The sequence below is a fragment of the Apis florea genome, unplaced genomic scaffold (genome assembly GCF_048593485.1).
Source record: "Apis florea isolate Af1SG1 unplaced genomic scaffold, ASM4859348v1 contig_3496_pilon, whole genome shotgun sequence".
Classification (NCBI taxonomy): domain Eukaryota; kingdom Metazoa; phylum Arthropoda; class Insecta; order Hymenoptera; family Apidae; genus Apis; species Apis florea.
In genome coordinates, this window is record NW_028256773.1 from 4,696,174 (window position 1) to 4,715,734 (window position 19,561).

The 19,561-nt window shown below is 24.6% G+C and overlaps 3 protein-coding genes across 7 annotated transcripts; 2 read left to right on the top strand and 1 right to left on the bottom strand.

Annotated features, from left to right (window-relative positions):
- The first annotated feature begins 109 nt into the window (after positions 1-109).
- Positions 110-13,352, top strand: eya (eya transcriptional coactivator and phosphatase 2). Of its 4 annotated transcripts, none has more exons than XM_012494454.3 (9): positions 110-727; positions 5,693-5,814; positions 6,918-7,083; positions 7,997-8,180; positions 8,252-8,387; positions 8,979-9,074; positions 9,541-9,806; positions 9,967-10,423; positions 10,556-13,352. In XM_012494454.3, the coding sequence occupies exons 2-9, from the start codon at positions 5,703-5,705 to the stop codon at positions 10,735-10,737; spliced, it is 1,599 nt and encodes a 532-aa protein (XP_012349908.1). In that variant the 5' UTR covers positions 110-727; positions 5,693-5,702; the 3' UTR covers positions 10,738-13,352. The 4 variants fall into 4 exon arrangements, with proteins under 4 accessions (XP_012349908.1, XP_086769834.1, XP_086769833.1 ...); XM_086913708.1 differs by having other exon boundaries at positions 111-727; positions 8,979-9,062; XM_086913707.1 differs by having other exon boundaries at positions 127-727; positions 5,697-5,814.
- On the bottom strand, positions 13,059-17,541 carry 26-29-p (C1 family peptidase 26-29-p). 2 transcript variants are annotated; one of them, XM_086913705.1, is made up of 13 exons: positions 17,247-17,509; positions 16,460-16,675; positions 15,843-15,891; positions 15,607-15,759; positions 15,361-15,533; positions 15,182-15,286; positions 14,940-15,099; positions 14,669-14,861; positions 14,382-14,599; positions 14,210-14,310; positions 14,000-14,131; positions 13,547-13,736; positions 13,059-13,453 (listed from the first exon to the last, which is right to left on the bottom strand). In XM_086913705.1, exons 3-13 carry the CDS (start codon positions 15,880-15,882, stop codon positions 13,269-13,271), a joined length of 1,650 nt encoding a protein of 549 aa, XP_086769831.1. In that variant the 5' UTR covers positions 15,883-15,891; positions 16,460-16,675; positions 17,247-17,509; the 3' UTR covers positions 13,059-13,268. The 2 variants fall into 2 exon arrangements, with proteins under 2 accessions (XP_086769831.1, XP_086769832.1); XM_086913706.1 differs by lacking the exon at positions 16,460-16,675 and having other exon boundaries at positions 17,247-17,541.
- LOC100863676 (trafficking protein particle complex subunit 2-like protein) lies at positions 17,413-19,433 on the top strand. Its single transcript, XM_086913734.1, has 6 exons — positions 17,413-17,815; positions 17,981-18,624; positions 18,751-18,923; positions 18,996-19,083; positions 19,142-19,221; positions 19,304-19,433. The coding sequence occupies exons 2-6, from the start codon at positions 18,592-18,594 to the stop codon at positions 19,353-19,355; spliced, it is 426 nt and encodes a 141-aa protein (XP_086769860.1). The 5' UTR covers positions 17,413-17,815; positions 17,981-18,591; the 3' UTR covers positions 19,356-19,433.
- The last annotated feature ends 128 nt before the right edge of the window (positions 19,434-19,561 follow it).

The window sequence follows — 19,561 nt, forward strand, 5'->3', positions numbered from 1 at the left end:
GATGGAGGATAAAACTGAGAGAGGAGATGAACAGGGAAGAAGGATGCCAAACGAGCCGGCCAACCACGTGACTATCGGGCGGGGGTGGCAGGCGACATTTCGCATGCTCAGAACTCCACAGGCTGCAGTATATCGCACACCGAGCCGATACGCTTCACAGGGAAACAATAGTGTTAACTGCGTTTGTGATATAAAAAATTCATCAAAAAAGCCTCGAAAAACGCGTATCGAGTGGATGTAACCTCGAAAAAGATCAACTATTGCTTTTCGTTTCGACCGGTTACTTCGAAACATACATACTATCCACGGATTCCATGGTTTCACCCTTCGCGCGGTACACGGATAAAACTGTTCGGGAGATGTTTTCTCGCGAGATCATCGACCAAACTCTTTCAATAGCATTACGCTTATAGTTTCTTTCGTGGAGTGAATTTTTGAATGGATTTTTGTTGATCAAAAAATTATTTCGTGTTGTTAGGAACAGTCGATTGATAGTGCATCCGTCGGTTGTCATAATGTTCTCGTGGTCGTGGAAAGTGCGAGAAAAGTGAGAGGTTGTGTGCTTAAACCCCAAGTGCATCACATACACGCATTCACATACATACAATATAAGCAAAAGGATGACGATGCTACTATTAGGAGAGAATCGAATACAGCTTCCTTGATCTACGAATAATTTGCGGCGAAGCACCCTCGTTCTTGGTCCAGCTTTAACACCGGATACAAGGTTTGAATTAATTATATGTTTGTTACATAGTTTATTGTTAATTTGTTTTAGTAACTGTTTAGTCATTTTCACATTTAAAATAAAAATTAATAATTTGTACGCGTCCGACCGTATATATTGCATAATTTATATAAAATAATTATATTTATATTATTATGCACTGTGTAAGTCCTTAATATAATAATTTACTTCATTCAAATACAAATAAAGAAAATTTTGTAGAAATTTTGTACATAAGTTAAAAATTGCATAAGGTGAAAATTAAACCATTCATTTAACTGTAATAATATTTTAAATTAAAATAGAAAGATTAATGTAAGAACTTCTTTTTTCAAAGTATTAGAAATAGTGAATAAAATAAACAGAAACAATGATCGAATAAATTTGTTGATCGAATGCCACGTGGGAAGCGCAATTTCCTTTGCTTTATATTTATACATTCCCTAACTTATTAGATATGCGGGAGTCACATGCGCTACATGGATATGCTTTTGCATACACGTATATACAGAAATGCATCCACAATCACACTCACATGTGTAAATGTCATTATCAATTGAGCATGCGTGACTTATGCATCTCATTCGGCTCGTTACCAGTAATGTATTTTAATTGGTCAACCGCTGCATAGTGCCAAGTACTTAATCCGTAGTACTGAAAAGCCGAGTGAAATTTTTATTCTATGTTCTCATATAAAAAATAACAAAAAAATATTATCTATTTCGAGAAATTATTGTTCGAAATAAATTTTTTGATAGGATGAATAAAATATTTTGGTACAAATTCGTGATTTCTATGGTCTGTTTCATGGTTAAAGGTTAAAGAAAAAGAAATGACGAAGGAAAGCCAGAGAATTCTGGGACGAAGGAGAAGCTTTTGTCTTGGCCTCGTAGTGTAACCATCCCTTCCTTATTTTTCTTCTTTCCTTCTTTCAAATGTAAGCTGACCGCGGCCTGTTGTGGACACGAGTGTCGTGCACGAGAAACTTCTGGCCGCACATTCCTCTTTTTCTATCCTACTTTCGTTTCGTTGCGTTTCTTTGACGGTTGACGGACAGCGGCAAGACAAACAACTCAACTGCGATAAACATTTCGGCGCACGTTTTATTTAGATAAACTCGAACACTTTTCTAAGGACTTTCGTACCATTTCAAGAAAATAAATAATAACGTAATTTCGAATAACATGTTGACGATACAATAAACAGAATATTAAGGATATCATTGTGTATGTGTATTTTTATATATGCATATAGATAAAAATGGATTTTATAAATAAAATGGAATACATTTTATTTTAATTATAAAGTATTATATTTATTCACAAATATTAAATAGAAGGAAATGTTATATAAAAAGTTTTATTTTTCACTGTATTGCTAATATTATTAAATATTTAATAAAAATTTTATCAAATATTTGAGATTAAATAAATTATGCATATTGATTTTTCTCTTTACTAATATACTATGGTATTTAATTCTAATAAAATGCTTTATAACAGATATATACGAAATAAATGAAAATCTATTTTTCCATTACTTATGCAATTATTTTACTACTAAATATAAATTTATAATAAGCTAAATTTTCTTAAATATATATTTTATTAAATATTATATATTATATTTTGTAGATCAATAATTAAATTAAATTCTATACCAAAATTATTTGTTAAAATCAATCCACAATTTTCATTGAAATCTATTGAGATAAAAATCAAATTTTTGATTTGAGAAATGAATGGTTACAGTTATATTCGCTGTTAGCTAAAAGCAACAGTTTTTCATCGATCAATCATGGTACAATGTTCAACGGGAGGGAATTCGGATGCGTTTAACGCGTGTTTTTCTCTTTCGCGTTTTTCCGGTATCATTCGATACAAAAGAAAAAAACGACGCGACGAAATACAGTGATCGTTTAATATCGCGCACGCACTGTCCATTGTTTCGAACGATTAAATCGGCTATTTTTTTTTTCGACTTTCAACGTTGTTCGAGAACGCGTATATGTATTACGTTTCCGAGAAGAAAAATCGAGCGAGTCCTCTGCCTGTTGTTCAAACACATGGCTGCACGCTAATTGATTCATCGTCGTGTTCCAGTGAGCGACGTAACTTCCAACCGACGCGATGCATGCATCACGGGGAAACAATTGCTTTCATACTCTCACAACGTGTATATATATATATATATATTTACATATATTTATATATATGTACAATATATATTATACATATATAGAGGATCATGTATCCTTGATGTGCGATTGTTCGTACTTTTCTCGAAACGATCGTTCCATTGACAATGATTTATTCAATTACAAACACCCGAGAGAAAATATTTGTCCGTGCCCGTGGAGAACACTACTGCCCCCGCATTCGAGAACGAGTAATTAATCATATGCTCTACTTAGAATCGATTTGTTTACAGAATCATAATTTAATTTGATCCTTTTTTTTCTCTTTGTTATCTATCAATCTAATTAAAGATTTCTGACTTCCTTATGTCAGCAATATAAAAAAATTCATTGCGATATCAATTGTGCTACTGATCGATACAATAATATTTACAATTATAATATATATTTAGATAAATTATATTTATCTAAGTTTCGATTTTTATAGGAGAAGGATTTAATATCATATATTTTTATATATATTTAAATGCAAAAAAAGGAAATAAGTTTATTCAAATTCTTTTCCCTTAAATTTTTTGTTTCTTTTTTTCTTATATTTTCAAAAAATTTTTTAATCAATATTTATTTATTTATTTTTATTATTTGATTTTATGAAAATATTTGAAATATATTTTGGAATATTTTTTAAAAAACTTTTTTTTAATTTTAATTAAATCATCAAAATTTATAAAAACTATATTATTTTATTATAATTGAAAGAAATTGACTTTTTTTTAAATTTCTTTTCCTATGTGGTTCTTTATATAATTACAACCATTTTTGCTGTAAGTAATCTAAGGAACTACAAGGCATTGTTAGTTTGTTGAACTTTATCAATGGTAAACAGTTTTGAAATCCTGTTCCGCTTGGTGAATGACAATTTATAAATCATAAGTTCAGTGCCCTTTTATATGTATCATTAAAAATCGGTATCGAAAACTTATTTTAATCGAATCGATCATTATTTTTTATTTAAATTAAGATTGATATTCAATATTGAAGCTATGTAGATTACGTCATTAATAATATTTAGAAAACTGGAAAACTGACGCTAAATTTTAATAAAAAAAACTACGATTAGATAAGAAAAATAATTAAAATATAAATCTTCTCATTTAGATTTTTAATTTAAAAAAACTAATAAACTTTTCAACTTTATAATTATCAAAAATTCAATATTGATCATTATTCGATTTTCAGAAACTTAACCTCTATCTTATGCAGAAAAATCTTCCAAACTATTCAAAAATAAAACAAATGAAAAACTAGTGAAAAAGATATCTGCTTTCCGTTTTCTATCTCTTCTGCCCAAGAACGAAACATTTTAAAATAAACTAATTAAAAAAGTTTTTGAAGTTTCTTATAAGAAAATTGACGAAATCTTTCGAAATAGATTCTGTGATATAGAGAGGAAAGAGACAAAAAGGAAGAGAAAGAAAAAGAGATCTATCCATAAATAAATCGGAATTTAATCTCGCGGATGCGGTATATCATTACGATATCGTCGTCAGTGTGAAAGCGCCCTTATGCAAGAGAGTCTCTTTTTCGCAATATATATAGTGCATTACGAAGTATATAAACGCGAATAAGGGCGGAGCACAGACAGATATAGCGACTTGGCAACATAAAGAATACATAATGTAAAACATCGTGAAAGGAAGTTTCATTGGCTGTTCTCTAAGGTTCTTGGTGTACGCCTACCCATCTAGTCACTCCACCTCTTCGACACGCAATTGGCAGACAATAACGAAACTGCCCGTTTCGTATACATTAACTCTTTTCCTGTCAACCGGAACCGCGTGATTGGTTATCGATATCGATTTTTCAAAATCTTTTTCAAATGAATTTAATTTTTTTGTAGAAAAAAAAAAAATTGGATTCTTCGATTTTTTAGAGACAAATTTATCAAAATAAAAAAATAGATAATTTTTTTGTTTTGTGAGAATAATTTATAGATATTATATACACATCTCATTCCTTAGTATTATAATTACCAAAATATTAAAATTTGTAGAATAAACATATTTTAAAAGTTTTAAAAATAAAGAGATTAAAGAATTTTATAATTTAAATATATTTTTTATCTTTGAATATTGATTTATTACGAAGTTCTTTAATCATTTAAAATTGCCAAAATATTTATCCGCATTGAAAATTTTGAGAATATTGAAAATAATAGATTATTTCAAAAGATTTGAGAAACATTATAAGAATTATCGTTTTGCACAGACGCTATGCCGATAAATATCGCTAAGAGACAAAAATTACTTTTTATTAATTGCAAAATAACATGAATAAAAAGAAATTTTTATATTTTAAAAATTAAAACGTCTTTTACAAAAATTTAAGATTTAGAAATTAAATTATATGTATAGCCTTTTCTAATGATTAATTTAAGCTATTTTATCAATAAATTTTATGATTAATTGATCACATGATTAATCGATCATTTTCTTTCTGATGCATTAAGAAATTCAATATTTTAAATGAAAATTTAAAAGTTAAAATCTAAAAATAATAATCAATTATAGAATGTTGAGACGGGTCAACATTCTTCACATTTCATTAGAATTGATCGATTCAAACTAAAAAATAAATCAATAACGAGTTTTGAAATTTTTACTTGTTCCTAATATAAAAAAATTTTCCTAAATTAACAATATTTTTAAACCAGAGATTAATAAATCATTATGAATAATTCACTATTTCAAATTATTATTTTTTATCTTTATTTAAATCCGATTTTCAACTATCATATTAAATCGCAACTTTATTCTCTTTTCTCTCAGACAGAGTGATATGTTAACCGAAGACAATGATCCAACGAAACCAGCAGGCGTTTTAGATAATGCTGGCAACGTGTCATCGTCGACAGAGGCCTCGGTACAGCATCCTCGAGCCGCAAACAATGGTAAATAAAGCTCCTCCATTCCGGGTCCATTTAAAAGGCTACCCTTTTAAAGGTCCGTTTACAAATCATCCCTATCTCTCTTTCTTTTTATCGATCAATCAATTCATTTATTTATTTATTTACTTTTTTCATATTTTTTTGACGCATACAAAATTTTTATCAATTTTTTTTTCATATTTTTTATACACACGCATATATACACAATCGTGAAAAAAATCTTTCGTGAAAAGAATTGCAAAATTTGTGTTTGTAAGGTAGCAGCGCGCAATGATAACCGAAACCTCCAATAAAACGGTTTAAATTCAACGTTTCGAAAAGGCTTCCGTCTGTATTTCCCGCTTCCCTTTTGAACGTGTATATCGCCAGTCGATTGAATTAAAACGAGATACCTGGTCGTTGATGGTACGCCGCACTGTTCTTCACTTTTATAAAACTTCGATATACAATGGTTTTTGTAATGGACTGTTCGTGCTTTTATAACACCGCTAATTATTTGTGTAATTAATTGCACGATGCGATTCGAATTGAAACGAAATATCCTTATCGCAACGATAATGATTATTGCTGATTTTCGATCGTATAAAGAGTTTTTACTTATGTTAATCCTTTCGAAACAAATTTTTCTTTTAGTGATACTATAATAATATTATTATATAATAATAACGTAATAGTAGCAGTAATTATAATATAAGTATATATTATAGCAATATAAGTCGTATAAAAAGTCATTTAATAATTTTCTTTCTTGAAAAAATTTTAGAATTCTTTATTAAAAAGAAAGATTTTTTGTAATTCAACAGAGAAATCGTTTTTAGATTTTGAATTTTTGTTTCGTGTTTAAACAATAGTAACAATAATTTTGAATGAATTTTATTATTTCATTTTACTCATTTTACAATTTTTATTTGTTTCTTTAAAAGAACTTATTTTTATTATATTAAATATTTTTAATTAGATATTGTTTTTTATTTTTAATTTTTTTTTTAATCTAGTTCTCCAGAAATATCTTTCTATGAATTCTTAATGTTGTAATAGTACAATAATGCCGAACATGTTTTAATTAAAAACACGTGAACGTGAATCGTTTTTGCTCATACTGGCAGAGACAGAGGTCAAAAACGAGGTGCAAGATTGTCCCGAAACCGACAGCGTGCCCAGCGGAGAATTGTATATCGATGAGAATGCAGAGGAAAAGGAGCAAGAATATCCGGATTCTATGGAAAAGGCAGATTACAGTTCGTTGTACGGAGCCAATCAATATTATAACAGGCACGTATTTCTTACGAACTATATATACTCTTCTCTTGAAATTATTCTGATTTTAAATGATAAAAAATCACATATTGCAATATTCAAATAATTGAAAGAAACTAACGATCAATTTATTTTTTCAAATCTTTGAAATGAATTATAAAATTTATACTTCTATATTATTTTATATAAATATTTTATATTATTATAGAATAGATTGAAATAATTTGTTATTTGATAATTGTTATAGAATTTAATAATATTTATAGAATATTTATAGAAACTTTTTTTCTATTTTACTAAAGATTATTTTTTCATAAAATAATAAAAATAAACATATTATAGATTCAGAATCATTTTTGCTTTGAAAGATAAAATAACAAACCAAATACCTACTCTCTTTTTCTTATATGACTCATATAGAATTCATTTCTTGCTAAACACACACTTTTATGTCAATTTCTTAATTCTCACGAAACTCAAATTTCAGTAGCTTTGCTTTAAAAAATATTCGATGTTAAAAATTTAATATATGTCAACAAAAATTTACATCTATCTTAAAAAGAAAGAAAAAAAGAAATTCCAAAGTTTTTTATAACACATATTTTTTATCTAAAATATTATGTTATGTATGTTCCATGTATGTTATCTATATATATATATATATATATATATATATATATATATATATATATTATCTATTATATTATAATATTATATATTATAATTCAATTATTTTTAAAATATTTTTTGTAACATTTCATTATTTTACTTACGTTATATATTATTAAAAAATTTCATTATTTTATATCTCTATGTTTCTAACCTATACGCCTATACGCATCTCACTGAATTATTAATACTTGTGTATACCCTTTAGCTACTAAACATTAATAAATGTACGTTTAACATAGAAACTTTATGCCGTTAGTTTATACAACTCGCCACCCTATGGATCAACTACAGCTGGGAAAAACACCTCAAGCTTGCAAAGTTCTTACCTGACCTCGTACACGACGCCAAGCTCCATGACTCAATACTCGTCTTACGCTACGTACAATAGCGGCCCCACAAATTTTCCTAATGTGGCTCAAAATATATCACCATCTTCACAGGTATTAAAAACTCTAAAGTTTATTTTATTTATCATTTTCCATCGTTATCATTTGTTTTTATGCTTTTTCAGAAGTTAGATTACAGCGCCTATAGTAGCAGTTTATACGGAAATGACAGGGTACCATTACAGTATTCCGGATATTATCCTATGCACGGTTACCATGCAACACCCACCTCGTTTAACATTGGAAACTTAAATTTTGCTGGTAACGTTCCTTCGTTAATGTTTTTAATTTTTGATTAGTAGATTTTTATGGAATAAACTTCGAGATGAAAATTTCATCACTTTAATAAAGGCGGAATTAATTTCAATTATTATTGCTATATTGCATGAATTGTTGAATTTCCACTTTGTGTTACATCATACATTTATTAGAAATAAAATTGTTTTCTAATCGTATTACTTGCTGAAAAGGCGAATGAATATTAATTTTAAAATTAAATATTATAATATTGTATAAATACAATATTAAAAAAATAATTGTAAATCTTGCAAATTATTTTATTGTTATTTGTAAATTGTAAATGTATTAACAAAAAGAAAAAGTTATTTATGTGTAAAAATTTTTTCATTAAAATTAAACAATTTGATTTTAGTAAATATTGTTTTTTCACTTATAAATTTTTATTTTTTTAATTTATTTGTTTACTTCATATTTCAAAAATATTAAGAATTTTTTATTTGCTATTTTCATTTATATGTAGAAACATTTTATTTTGTGTATTTTACATATTATAACAGTTACGATTTATTTACAATTATGATTTATAGTAACGATTTCCTTCTTTGTAAAAAGATTCGACAAAATCTGCACTTACGTTGGACGCAACAACTCACGATGCCAGCGATCTTACCGCACGAGAAACCGCAAACATCGAAGGTAACACGATTCGTACGTGTGATTTTATATCTCTATTTTTTGCGTCGTTATCTTCTCCTTGAATGGGTTGCAACTTTAAAAAAATATCTAATAAAATAAATAAATTATAAAAAAAAATTTAGAATGATATTTTAAAAATTATATCTTGGAATAAAAGAGATCTTAAAATTATAACATATTGTTCAAATAACAACAATAAATAACAAATATATAGATATTCAAAGAAATGGTTTTTACAATCATAGATTTTACTTGTTGATTACGCGACAACGATCGTATGATATCTTTCTTAAATTTATTTTCTTATGTTAAATTTCTCGTAATAATAAATTTCTTAATAATAATTTAAAAATAATTTGTTTTACGTATTTTGTTTTATTTTATGAACAATATAAATATTTATACTTATTTTTTTTAGAATGAAAAATATATATTATTAAAAAAAAATATGACATAATATTTTATGAATATGTTTCAGGAGCGACAGCGAAACCTTGCAGACGCGGAAGACGTCAAAGCGGAAGTGGAAATAGTATAGGTTCTGCGGATACGACAGAAGCCGGTCCTGACCGGATATTCATTTGGGACCTGGACGAAACCATAGTTGTATTTCACTCTCTACTTACTGGACAATTTGCAACGAAGCACCGTAAGGATCCGGCTCTTCTGGCCCAAGTGGCATATAGAATGGAGGAGATGATATTTAATTTGGCTGATACTCACTTTTTTTTCAATGATGTCGAGGTATTACTTCGAGCATATACATTTTCATTATTTCATGAAAAATTAAAATGCTTTAATTGAAAAATAATAAATCTTTTTTATTAATTATTATTTATTAAATTGCATTGCATCTTTGTGAAATTTATATTTTCGACAATAACTTTTTTGATTTAACCTTTAGGACTGTGATCAAGTACACATCGATGATGTATCATCAGATGATAATGGACAAGATTTATCTTCTTATAATTTTGCTAACGATGGTTTCCAATGTGCATCTACAAACAATGGTATTTGCTTGGCTTCTGGTGTAAGAGGTGGTGTTGATTGGATGCGAAAACTAGCCTTTCGTTATCGAAAAATTAAAGAAATCTATAATAATTATCGAAATAATGTTGGCGGTTTGTTGGGTGCTGCGAAACAAGAACAATGGTTACAACTTCGTTCAGAGATCGAAGTATTGACTGACAATTGGCTAACGTCCGCTGTAAAATGTTTGAGTCTTATAAATAAAAGAAGTGACTGCATTAACATTTTAGTCACTACCACACAATTAGTACCAGCTTTATCGAAAGTATTACTTTTTGGAATTGGCGGAATATTTCCAATTGAGAATATTTATTCTGCTTCAAAAATTGGTAAGTTCTGTAAAAATATTTAAATATTTAACTTAAAATATTTATTATATTACGATTTAAGTGATGTATAATTAATTGTTACTAATTATATTATTTATGTAATCAAACTTCTATAAGTAATATAAATTTTAGGAAAAGAAAGTTGTTTTGGAAGAGTAGTCGCGCGATTTGGTCGAAGATGTACGTATGTGGTAATAGGCGACGATACTGATGAAGAAACGGCAGCACGTGCCCACAATTTCCCATTTTGGAGAATAAGTAGTCATTCGGACACACAATCATTGTATAACGCCTTAGAAATGGGATTTCTTTAAACAGAATACATTTATAAAAAAAATAGAGTTAAGAAGAATGGAAAGTTTCAAAACATTATGTCTAAAATGAGAAATATCTTAGTTCGTTAAATGGGAACTTATATAAAATATTTCTATATTCTCTACTATCGATAATGAAAGTAAAAAAAAAAAAAAAAAAAAAAAAAAAGAGAAAAAAGAAAGTTTTTATCAAGTGAACATTTTAAACATTCCTACTATATCGATCGTAAATTGAGGATCGACTATTTCTCAAGATCGCTATATACGATTATCGATCATAGTTATTTATCGATCGTCAATGCGACCGATCGGAGCAGGGTCCACAAGTGATATACAATGAAAGTAAAAGAAAAAGACAAAAATGAAAATTAGAGAGTTATATATAATATTAATATTTCTAATTAATTCCTGCACGTTTTCGACCGTGAAAATTAATTTGTTGAAAACTGTATTTCTCGTGTACTTAAACATATTGCTCTACAAATGTACGTATAAAATCTAAAGTGGTCGAAAAAAATTAAATCTGTAAGCAGGATAATGTTACACGTAATATTCATTAGTTATATATAATATTTTGATCGCTGTATATTTCGAAATCTTACGGAAATTTTATATGAATATTGTGATACAGTTTAATCCAATTATTTAATTATAGTATGATCCCAGTAAATGTAATAATATTGATACTTTTTGACATAGTAATTCGTGAAAAGTATAGTCATTGTTTTATTAGTTTCATTATATAAGAATATTTGACTGAAATATTGTGCATCTTTAACATTTATTTCTTCACATATATTACATATAATAAGAACACTTATTTCAAACTATTTCGAATTATCTTTAATCAGAAATAGCACATATACATCGCGTGTAAAATTTTAGTATCATTAAAGTTTTTAATTTTATGATAATACTAAAGATAGTTAAGTAATATTTTTAAAGTATACAAAGTTATATTGTATACTTGCAATCTTAATTCATAAAAAGGAGAGATATGATTTGAACCAAAGTTAATACCATTAAATAATTATAAAATTTATTTTTCTCTCCTTTTTTTATATATATATATATTTTATATTAATTAAGAATACATTTGTAAAAGAAAAGAAAAAACAAGCATAAGGATATTTTGCATATATGAATTTAAAAAATTTTTTTTCGCGTATTAATTTATAATACAATATTGTGTCAATTGTTTTTTTTTTTTATCAAATATATAATAGTAGTGCCGTTATATGAAGATTATCTATCGCTTCATAATATAATAATTGAAAATTTACTCTTAAAATTATAATATCGTGTAAAATATGATTTAATCGACCGAATAGCACAAAATTGCACAAGTTATAAAGAATTGAAAACGTAACGAAAATTACTTTTTAATATATAATATGCAATATGAATTTTGAATTGAACAAAATGATATGAGTATTAGATTTAAGACACAAGAAGATGAAGATTATATTAAATAATGGAATTCATTAAAAATTAACTTTTTTAAAAATATATTCTGAATACAAATGTTTCATCTTTTAAATGTATTATTTATGTTTTTGAAAAATTAATTTTCTTAAGTAAATATATTGTTATATTAAATCAATAATGTATTACACTGATCAATTATGATAAATCTAAATGAAATCTAAATAGATTGATGATAAAAGAAATGATATAATATTATCATGTAAAAGTTTTTATATGATCAAAAAATTAATTAAATTACATTTTTATGTTTTGAACATTTTCAATTTGATTTATGTAATAATTCTTTCAATTGTATTTTAAAAAATATTCAATTCTATTGAACGCACAGTAATGTAACTTTTTCAGTATATATCTATATAATTTTATAACAATTTAAAAAATTGTATTATGCAAACTGTGCCTATTGAAATTACATATATTTTTGTAAGTAATTGTTATTATAATTCCGATATCAGGCTTTCCAACACATAAGCAATAGTTTAATATTGATGTCATAGAATTATCTGTGTATAATTTTATCTACTTTTTGTAGTACTTTTCAGAAGAGAATATGACATTAATTATATAGCTCTTTATGTTTTTTTATGTTTTTTGTAACAAGTAAATAACATTACTTTGTGAATTGCAAATTAACAAATTGCAATTGTACGCAATTTGTATTTACATTGTATAGAATTTTAATCCAAAATTTATGATATTTTTATATCTTTTGTTATTGAATCATTTTAGTAATAGGAACAAAGAAAACAAATTATAAAATTGCTTTTAAATACTAAAGATTTTCAATAAAAGTCATTTTGTTTTTGTTTAAATAATATTAATCCACATACATATAAATTTTTAAAAATTTTATATTATTCAAATAACATATAGTTTAAACAATTTATTTTTTTATATTTATAGTACATTTATATTTTTAAATAATTATAAAATATCAATTTTTCATATTTAAAAAAAAAAAGAATATAAACTTGTGATTTTCAAAAACTTTTTTTTCATATACTTTTACATTAAAAACATAAAAATAATATTGCTTATTTTTTTTACATGGTAACATATGTTGGAGTTGTTAATACACCACAATTATTTTTTTCTTGAGACATAAGGATATATCCATCATTACCCCAGTAATTTGACCATGAATTTTTAATCAACCAATAATCCTTTCCATTTATTTTACCATAGCCAACAGCTAAAACTGCATGATCCAGCGACTCTTCTGTATTACCTATAAGCAAGATGTTTCTTTATATTCTTGATATAAATTGATATAATATATTTTTGATAAAGTGTCTATTTAAAAAATATTATATTTACTTACCACAAGTTGATTCATAATATATACCATGAGAATAAAATGAAAATGTTTTATGGGATGCATCAATTGCAACTGAAATTGGACCATGCTTTGCAATAGCAATTTTTAAAGCATTAGCATCTCCTGATGTTACGTTTACATAACCAGTAATTTTTGCTATCATTGAAATATTATTTACATGACAATAACCATCCTAAACAGATAAATAATCGAAAATAATTTTCAAAATTTTTTAATTCATTAAAGTAATTAATTTTTTAAGTTATTAAATCTTTAAATCATTAAGATTTTATTAAGATGGATGAGAAATATAGATCATCATTATAGATAAAAAATATAAATTATCGTTAATGATAAGATATATATCGTTAAGATAATGAAAAATTTATTTATCTTTAATTATATATATTTATGTCGATGTTGTCTATAAAATAATTATATCTAAAATCTATTTACTTGGCCAAGATAACCACCATATTCGTCTTCAGTAGGCAAACCTCCATGCTTCATGATCCATTGGTATGATCTAAAATCTTCACCACCATCACAGCCATTATTTCCAAAACCCCATGAACAATCAATAAGTGCCTATAATCATGAAATACCACAATAAAATATTTTTTTATTTATAATATTCATATTTAATTATATTCTAATTTTTTTTACCTGTTGAGATAAACGCACTAATTTACCGTACTTCATGAAATACGCGCCTTCAACTGCACCAGTTGTGCCAAAACTCCAGCAGGACCCACAAACGGATTGATCTATTTAATTAAAAAAATTTTTATTGGCTTGAAATATTGAACAATTTTTTTTAAAAAAATAAGATATAAACCTTTAACAGGAGTAACAGCACCATAGAGCCTCCAATCTAAGTTATCTGGGATACTTGTTATTTCTTGTTCAATATTATAAGGAAAAAGTTGTCCTCCATTGTAACCTTTACTATATTGTTTGCCACGTAAAGCTTTTAATTCTAACTCAGTATGATCTACCAAATGATTAACATTTAATTGATAGCCTTTATTAGCTCGATTAATTGAATGTATAAATCTGCAAATATTTTAAATCAGTTACACAATTTATATGACATATATATATATATATATAAACAATATTTACCTTAAATTTTGCCTAAATATTTCTTTACGCATCAGTTGATCTGTATGATTCTTATATTTTTTGTTATGAATTTTTTTGAAATCTTCAAATGCTTCATTTACATGTGTATCATAATTGTGAACAAATTCACGCATAGGATTAAAGGTATATATATGTTTGTCTCCAGGTCCAGGAAAACCAATACATGTCATATCTATTTATAGTATATATTCCATGATTAAAATATATTTAAATGAAATTTATGTTAACAAATGAAAAGAATTTTAGTTACTTGTTGTAATTTCAAATACTTCTGAGCTAGGTATATCAGATGAGTACCAATCATAATCTAAATAATAATGATCATAGTGAGAGCCCAAAAGACTATTAAATCCTTTCATTTCATATCTCACAGGAATAGGTTCTTTAAAATTAGGTAAATGTGGAGATTTCTGTAATTTTAAAATTATATATATTCAATTAATAAAAATAAGTGATAAAAATATATAAAGATAAAAAATATAATTACTTTACCTTATATCTTATCCAAAGAGTATACTTGTTTATCTTTTCATCAATCTGTTGTTCCAATCTCCACTTTTCACATAATAATCCATTAACTATTTCCTCTCCAATACACTAAATAAAATTTAATTCTATAGTATTAATTAAATTTAAATATATATAAAAGAAAATGAAAAATATTATTTTACCTGCATACTAGTTGTATCTGGTAAAATAACTTGAGGTTGTATTTTTATTTCCTTAGTACCATTTACTTCAAGACATGTTTCTTCATTGGTAACAGATTCTGTGGTAACTGGAGCAATTTTTATACTTTTCCCATATTCTCCTTTGTGAGATAATTGGAAAGTCTTCACCATTCCTAATTGAATCATATTTAATCAATTTTATTACTTAAAAAAATATCCATTCATATTAATATATATTTAAATTACCTCCATAATAATCAATTCTACTAGATCCACGTGTACCATCATACCATGCATAAAATGGTTCACGGATTTCTGCATATGGAATATATAAAGTTCCTTTTACTGTATAAGTGTTGCTAAATGTTGGAGATTCTATAGCCACAATACAAGACACTCCTGATAAAAACAATCATTATTTATATTTTCTATATAATTTTATAATAGAAATTAAACAAAGAAGTTTAAAATTATTATCTTACCTAGCAATAATAATATAAAAGTATTTGTACAAATATACATTTTTATTTTCTGTAAAAAAATAAAAATATTATTAATTAGATATTTATATTTTGCAATTTTATTAACATTATGATTTATTTAGATATTATTGATTAAATTATTACATTAACAGATAATATAATATATAATAGATATATAATAGAACAATTTAATTTAGTTAGAAATTATGAAAAAAAAATTATTTGTCAAATAATCGGTTATGTTAAAATATGTTATGTTAAATAATTTTTATAAATTTTATAAAAAAAAATAAAAAATATTTCATAAAATAATATTTTTTAATATTAAAAATATTGAAAGAATAACATAAATAATTAAAACATGTAATTGAAAAAATAAATATACAAAATTTGTAATTACAAAATTAAAAATAATCGTTTTATAAATTATAAAGAAAATTTTTATATTTTTATAAATATTTAAAATATGTTTTTTTAATAATGAAAAAATTCATTTTTACATGTTCAAGAGTTTAATTAAATTAATTATTAAATTTAATTAAATAAGAAAGTAAATATCTAAATATCTAAAAAAAAGAAACTGATTAGAAAACATATAGATCAATTATTCTACTTACAATAATTGATTTTCACGATAAATTCTCTAAATATATTAACTCAATTAAAATATTGAATAGTTTTGAAGAAATTTGTTTAACGGTTAAAGAACTTTTGAGTATAATTTTTTCAAAATACCATGATCATCTCATAATATCGAATATAAACACAGACACTCTAATAAAATCTCAGTGACTCAGTTTTCCTCACTGTCGAACTTTATATACGTTCATAAACTAAGATAAGATATTACCACTAAATGAGATGTAATTTTCTGATTTTTTAAAAATATGTTTCCATAATAATACATTTATTAATCATTCAATATATATATGATTTATATAATAACATTAATATAATACATTTAAATTATTTAATTATTTAAAATTGAATATTATATGTATTGATTATTACTTTGTAATAATCTTCATATATACATATATTTCATAAAAATTTAAATATTTGTAATTAATAATTTATTTCATTTTGCATATATCATTGGATTTTATTATTATAAAATTTCTTATTTTGTATTCGATTAGAGACAATAAGTGATTTAACTTGAGAAAATTATTTTTTATATGAATCTTTAAGCATATTTTGCAATAAAAACTAATAAGATATAGAACTATATTTATAAATGTAATTAAAATTTATCATATATATATATAAACAATATTTTATTTTTTTTAAAAAAAGTAAAAAGAAAATATAAAATGTTTTAGAAATATTAAGAAAATAATGATTTAAAAAAAATAATTGCGAATATAAAATTGACATTTGTACTTATTATTATCTTTAAATTACCTTTAGAATAAGTAGATTATGTGGTTTATATGATTTGAAATTAGAAACAACTAATTTTATGACATGAAATGTATTTCAGTTAAAAAAATTTTTTTTTAATAAGTTTATTGTTTATAAAAAAATAAATTTTGAATTTATAATTATAATGATATGATACTACGACTGCGCACTATATGATACTACTACATCGCGGCACTATATGATTTTTCTAAGTTTGTTAAATTTTCTAATTAATAACGATTTTCTTGTCAGTTTTGTTTTCTTATATAAGCCAAAGTACTTTGTTAACGTATAACCATATACATAAAGCACCGTTTGAAGAGATAGAATATATGTTATAGATAAGTAAAGTTTATATATGTATATCTATATGTGTAACAACAATATTATTTTTAGTAAAAAAATTAGTTGTTTATGTTAATGTTATAATATCTATAATGAAATATTAACATTATTTACATATCTATGTTAATATAATAACTACATAACAGTTGATTGATTGATAAAATATTTAATTATAATTGTACTTGATGTCTCAACGTACAAAAGTCATCAATTTATACAAGACGGTATAAAATATGAATTTCAATTTGATTTTTGTTATTAAAAAAACGAAATATATTGTTTTAAGAAAAATAGAAATCATAAAATATACAATAAATAACAAAAAATATAGTATTTAGATCTATTTTTTATTATTATACACATAATAATATTTATATCAATATTTTTAGCTCTTGTATATGGGTCGAGATTATCCAAGAGGTTATGAATTTTTCAGAAAAAATGTAAGAAAAGTTTTTGAAAAAAATAAAGAAGAACGTGATCCTGAAAAAATTGATAAAATGTTGGCTCATGGTGATTTTGTTATTAAAGAACTAGAAGCTTTATATATGTTACGCAAGTATAGGACATTAAAGAAAAGATATTATGAAAAATAATATATTATATTTATACTATTATATTTGAATATAAAATAAAAAAAAATTTACTCAAAACAATGAAATTATTTTTTAATTAATTTCATTGTTTTTATTTCAGAAAAATAAATAAAAATATTTTATTTTATTCAAAAATATAAAAACTCTTCATGATTTTATTAAGACCATATATTTCATAATATATTGTATAATTAATAATTTTATTAATAAATATATATGTATTTTTGTAATTAAATCTTAATATTATAATTGTTAGATATGACAGTATAACCTATATGTTATGAAGTTTAAACGTTATTTAAGTGTAAAATAATTCTCAAATATTGTAGTTTTTAACTTGTGTATTAAACATTTTTACATTTTGTTACGGATAATAATGTTTTAAGTTTATAAGACTTATAAATATGGCAGTTTGTGTAGCTGTAATTGGAAAAGACGTAATTATATAGTTTTTCATCTTTTGAGGTTATAGTGAACGAAAAGCTAAAAATAATAATAACTAATAAATGATACAATTAATAATACATATATTGCAATGTACAATATTTCAAACTTATTTACAGAATTCTCCTAAATATATTAGATGTATAGATGAATCATCAGCATTGCAATTTCATTGCAAAGTTCATACATCAATTGACATAATAGAGGAAAAATTAAATGTAGGAAATAAAACTACTATTGATATACGAGATTTATATTTAGGCTTATTATATGCTACAGAAGAATATAAAATGTATATATAATACATATTGTAATTTAAAAATAAATTATATTTTGTGCAAAATATTTTATTTTTCAATTGCAGATATGGTTATGTCACAAATACTAAAATCAAATTTATTATTGTATTACATTCATCAAACATATCTCTGAGAGATAATGATGTAAAAGTGGTAAGTTTTTTTTCAAATATTTAATATTAAATTTATGACAATTATTTATATTTTATAGATTTTTAAGAAATTACATGCAGCTTATTCTAATGCTGTATGTAATCCATTTTACATTCCAGGTGATCAACTTAATTCCAAGTGAGTTCATGCAACTTGTAATTATCTTGATGTATATTAATAATAGTAAAATGATAATAAAAATATGTTAAAATTTTTTCAGATCTTTTGATCTAGCAGTAATGGAGATAATGGGTATTATATCACCTTTTTAATTAATTATATTTGAATTTAATATATTGTGTATATATTTCAAATAGATATAATTAAATTACATAAAAATTATAACAAAAGTATATTTATTTTATTTTTTTTAAATATATTATAATTTTGAAAGAAAAATTAAGAAAATATATTTAAATGATATCTTGTACTTTATGTTTCAAAAATAAATATATATGAGAAGAACAAATAATGGGAA

Bases quoted from the DNA above. Each gene is read 5' to 3' on its own strand.
- eya (XM_012494454.3), top strand. From the start codon at position 5,703: ATGTTAACCGAAGACAATGATCCAACGAAACCAGCAGGCGTTTTAGAT. The intron at 8,388-8,978 runs GTAACGTTCCTT...CTTTGTAAAAAG, and splicing joins TGGAAACTTAAATTTTGCTG to ATTCGACAAAATCTGCACTT. The intron at 10,424-10,555 runs GTAAGTTCTGTA...TATAAATTTTAG, and splicing joins TTATTCTGCTTCAAAAATTG to GAAAAGAAAGTTGTTTTGGA.
- 26-29-p (XM_086913706.1), bottom strand. From the start codon at position 15,882: ATGTATATTTGTACAAATACTTTTATATTATTATTGCTAG. The intron at 15,534-15,606 runs GTAATTTAAATA...TGATTCAATTAG, and splicing joins TAGAATTGATTATTATGGAG to GAATGGTGAAGACTTTCCAA. The intron at 14,311-14,381 runs GTTTATATCTTA...TTAATTAAATAG, and splicing joins TGCTGTTACTCCTGTTAAAG to ATCAATCCGTTTGTGGGTCC.
- LOC100863676 (XM_086913734.1), top strand. From the start codon at position 18,592: ATGGCAGTTTGTGTAGCTGTAATTGGAAAAGAC. The intron at 18,625-18,750 runs GTAATTATATAG...ACTTATTTACAG, and splicing joins TAGCTGTAATTGGAAAAGAC to AATTCTCCTAAATATATTAG. The intron at 19,084-19,141 runs GTAAGTTTTTTT...TATATTTTATAG, and splicing joins GAGATAATGATGTAAAAGTG to ATTTTTAAGAAATTACATGC.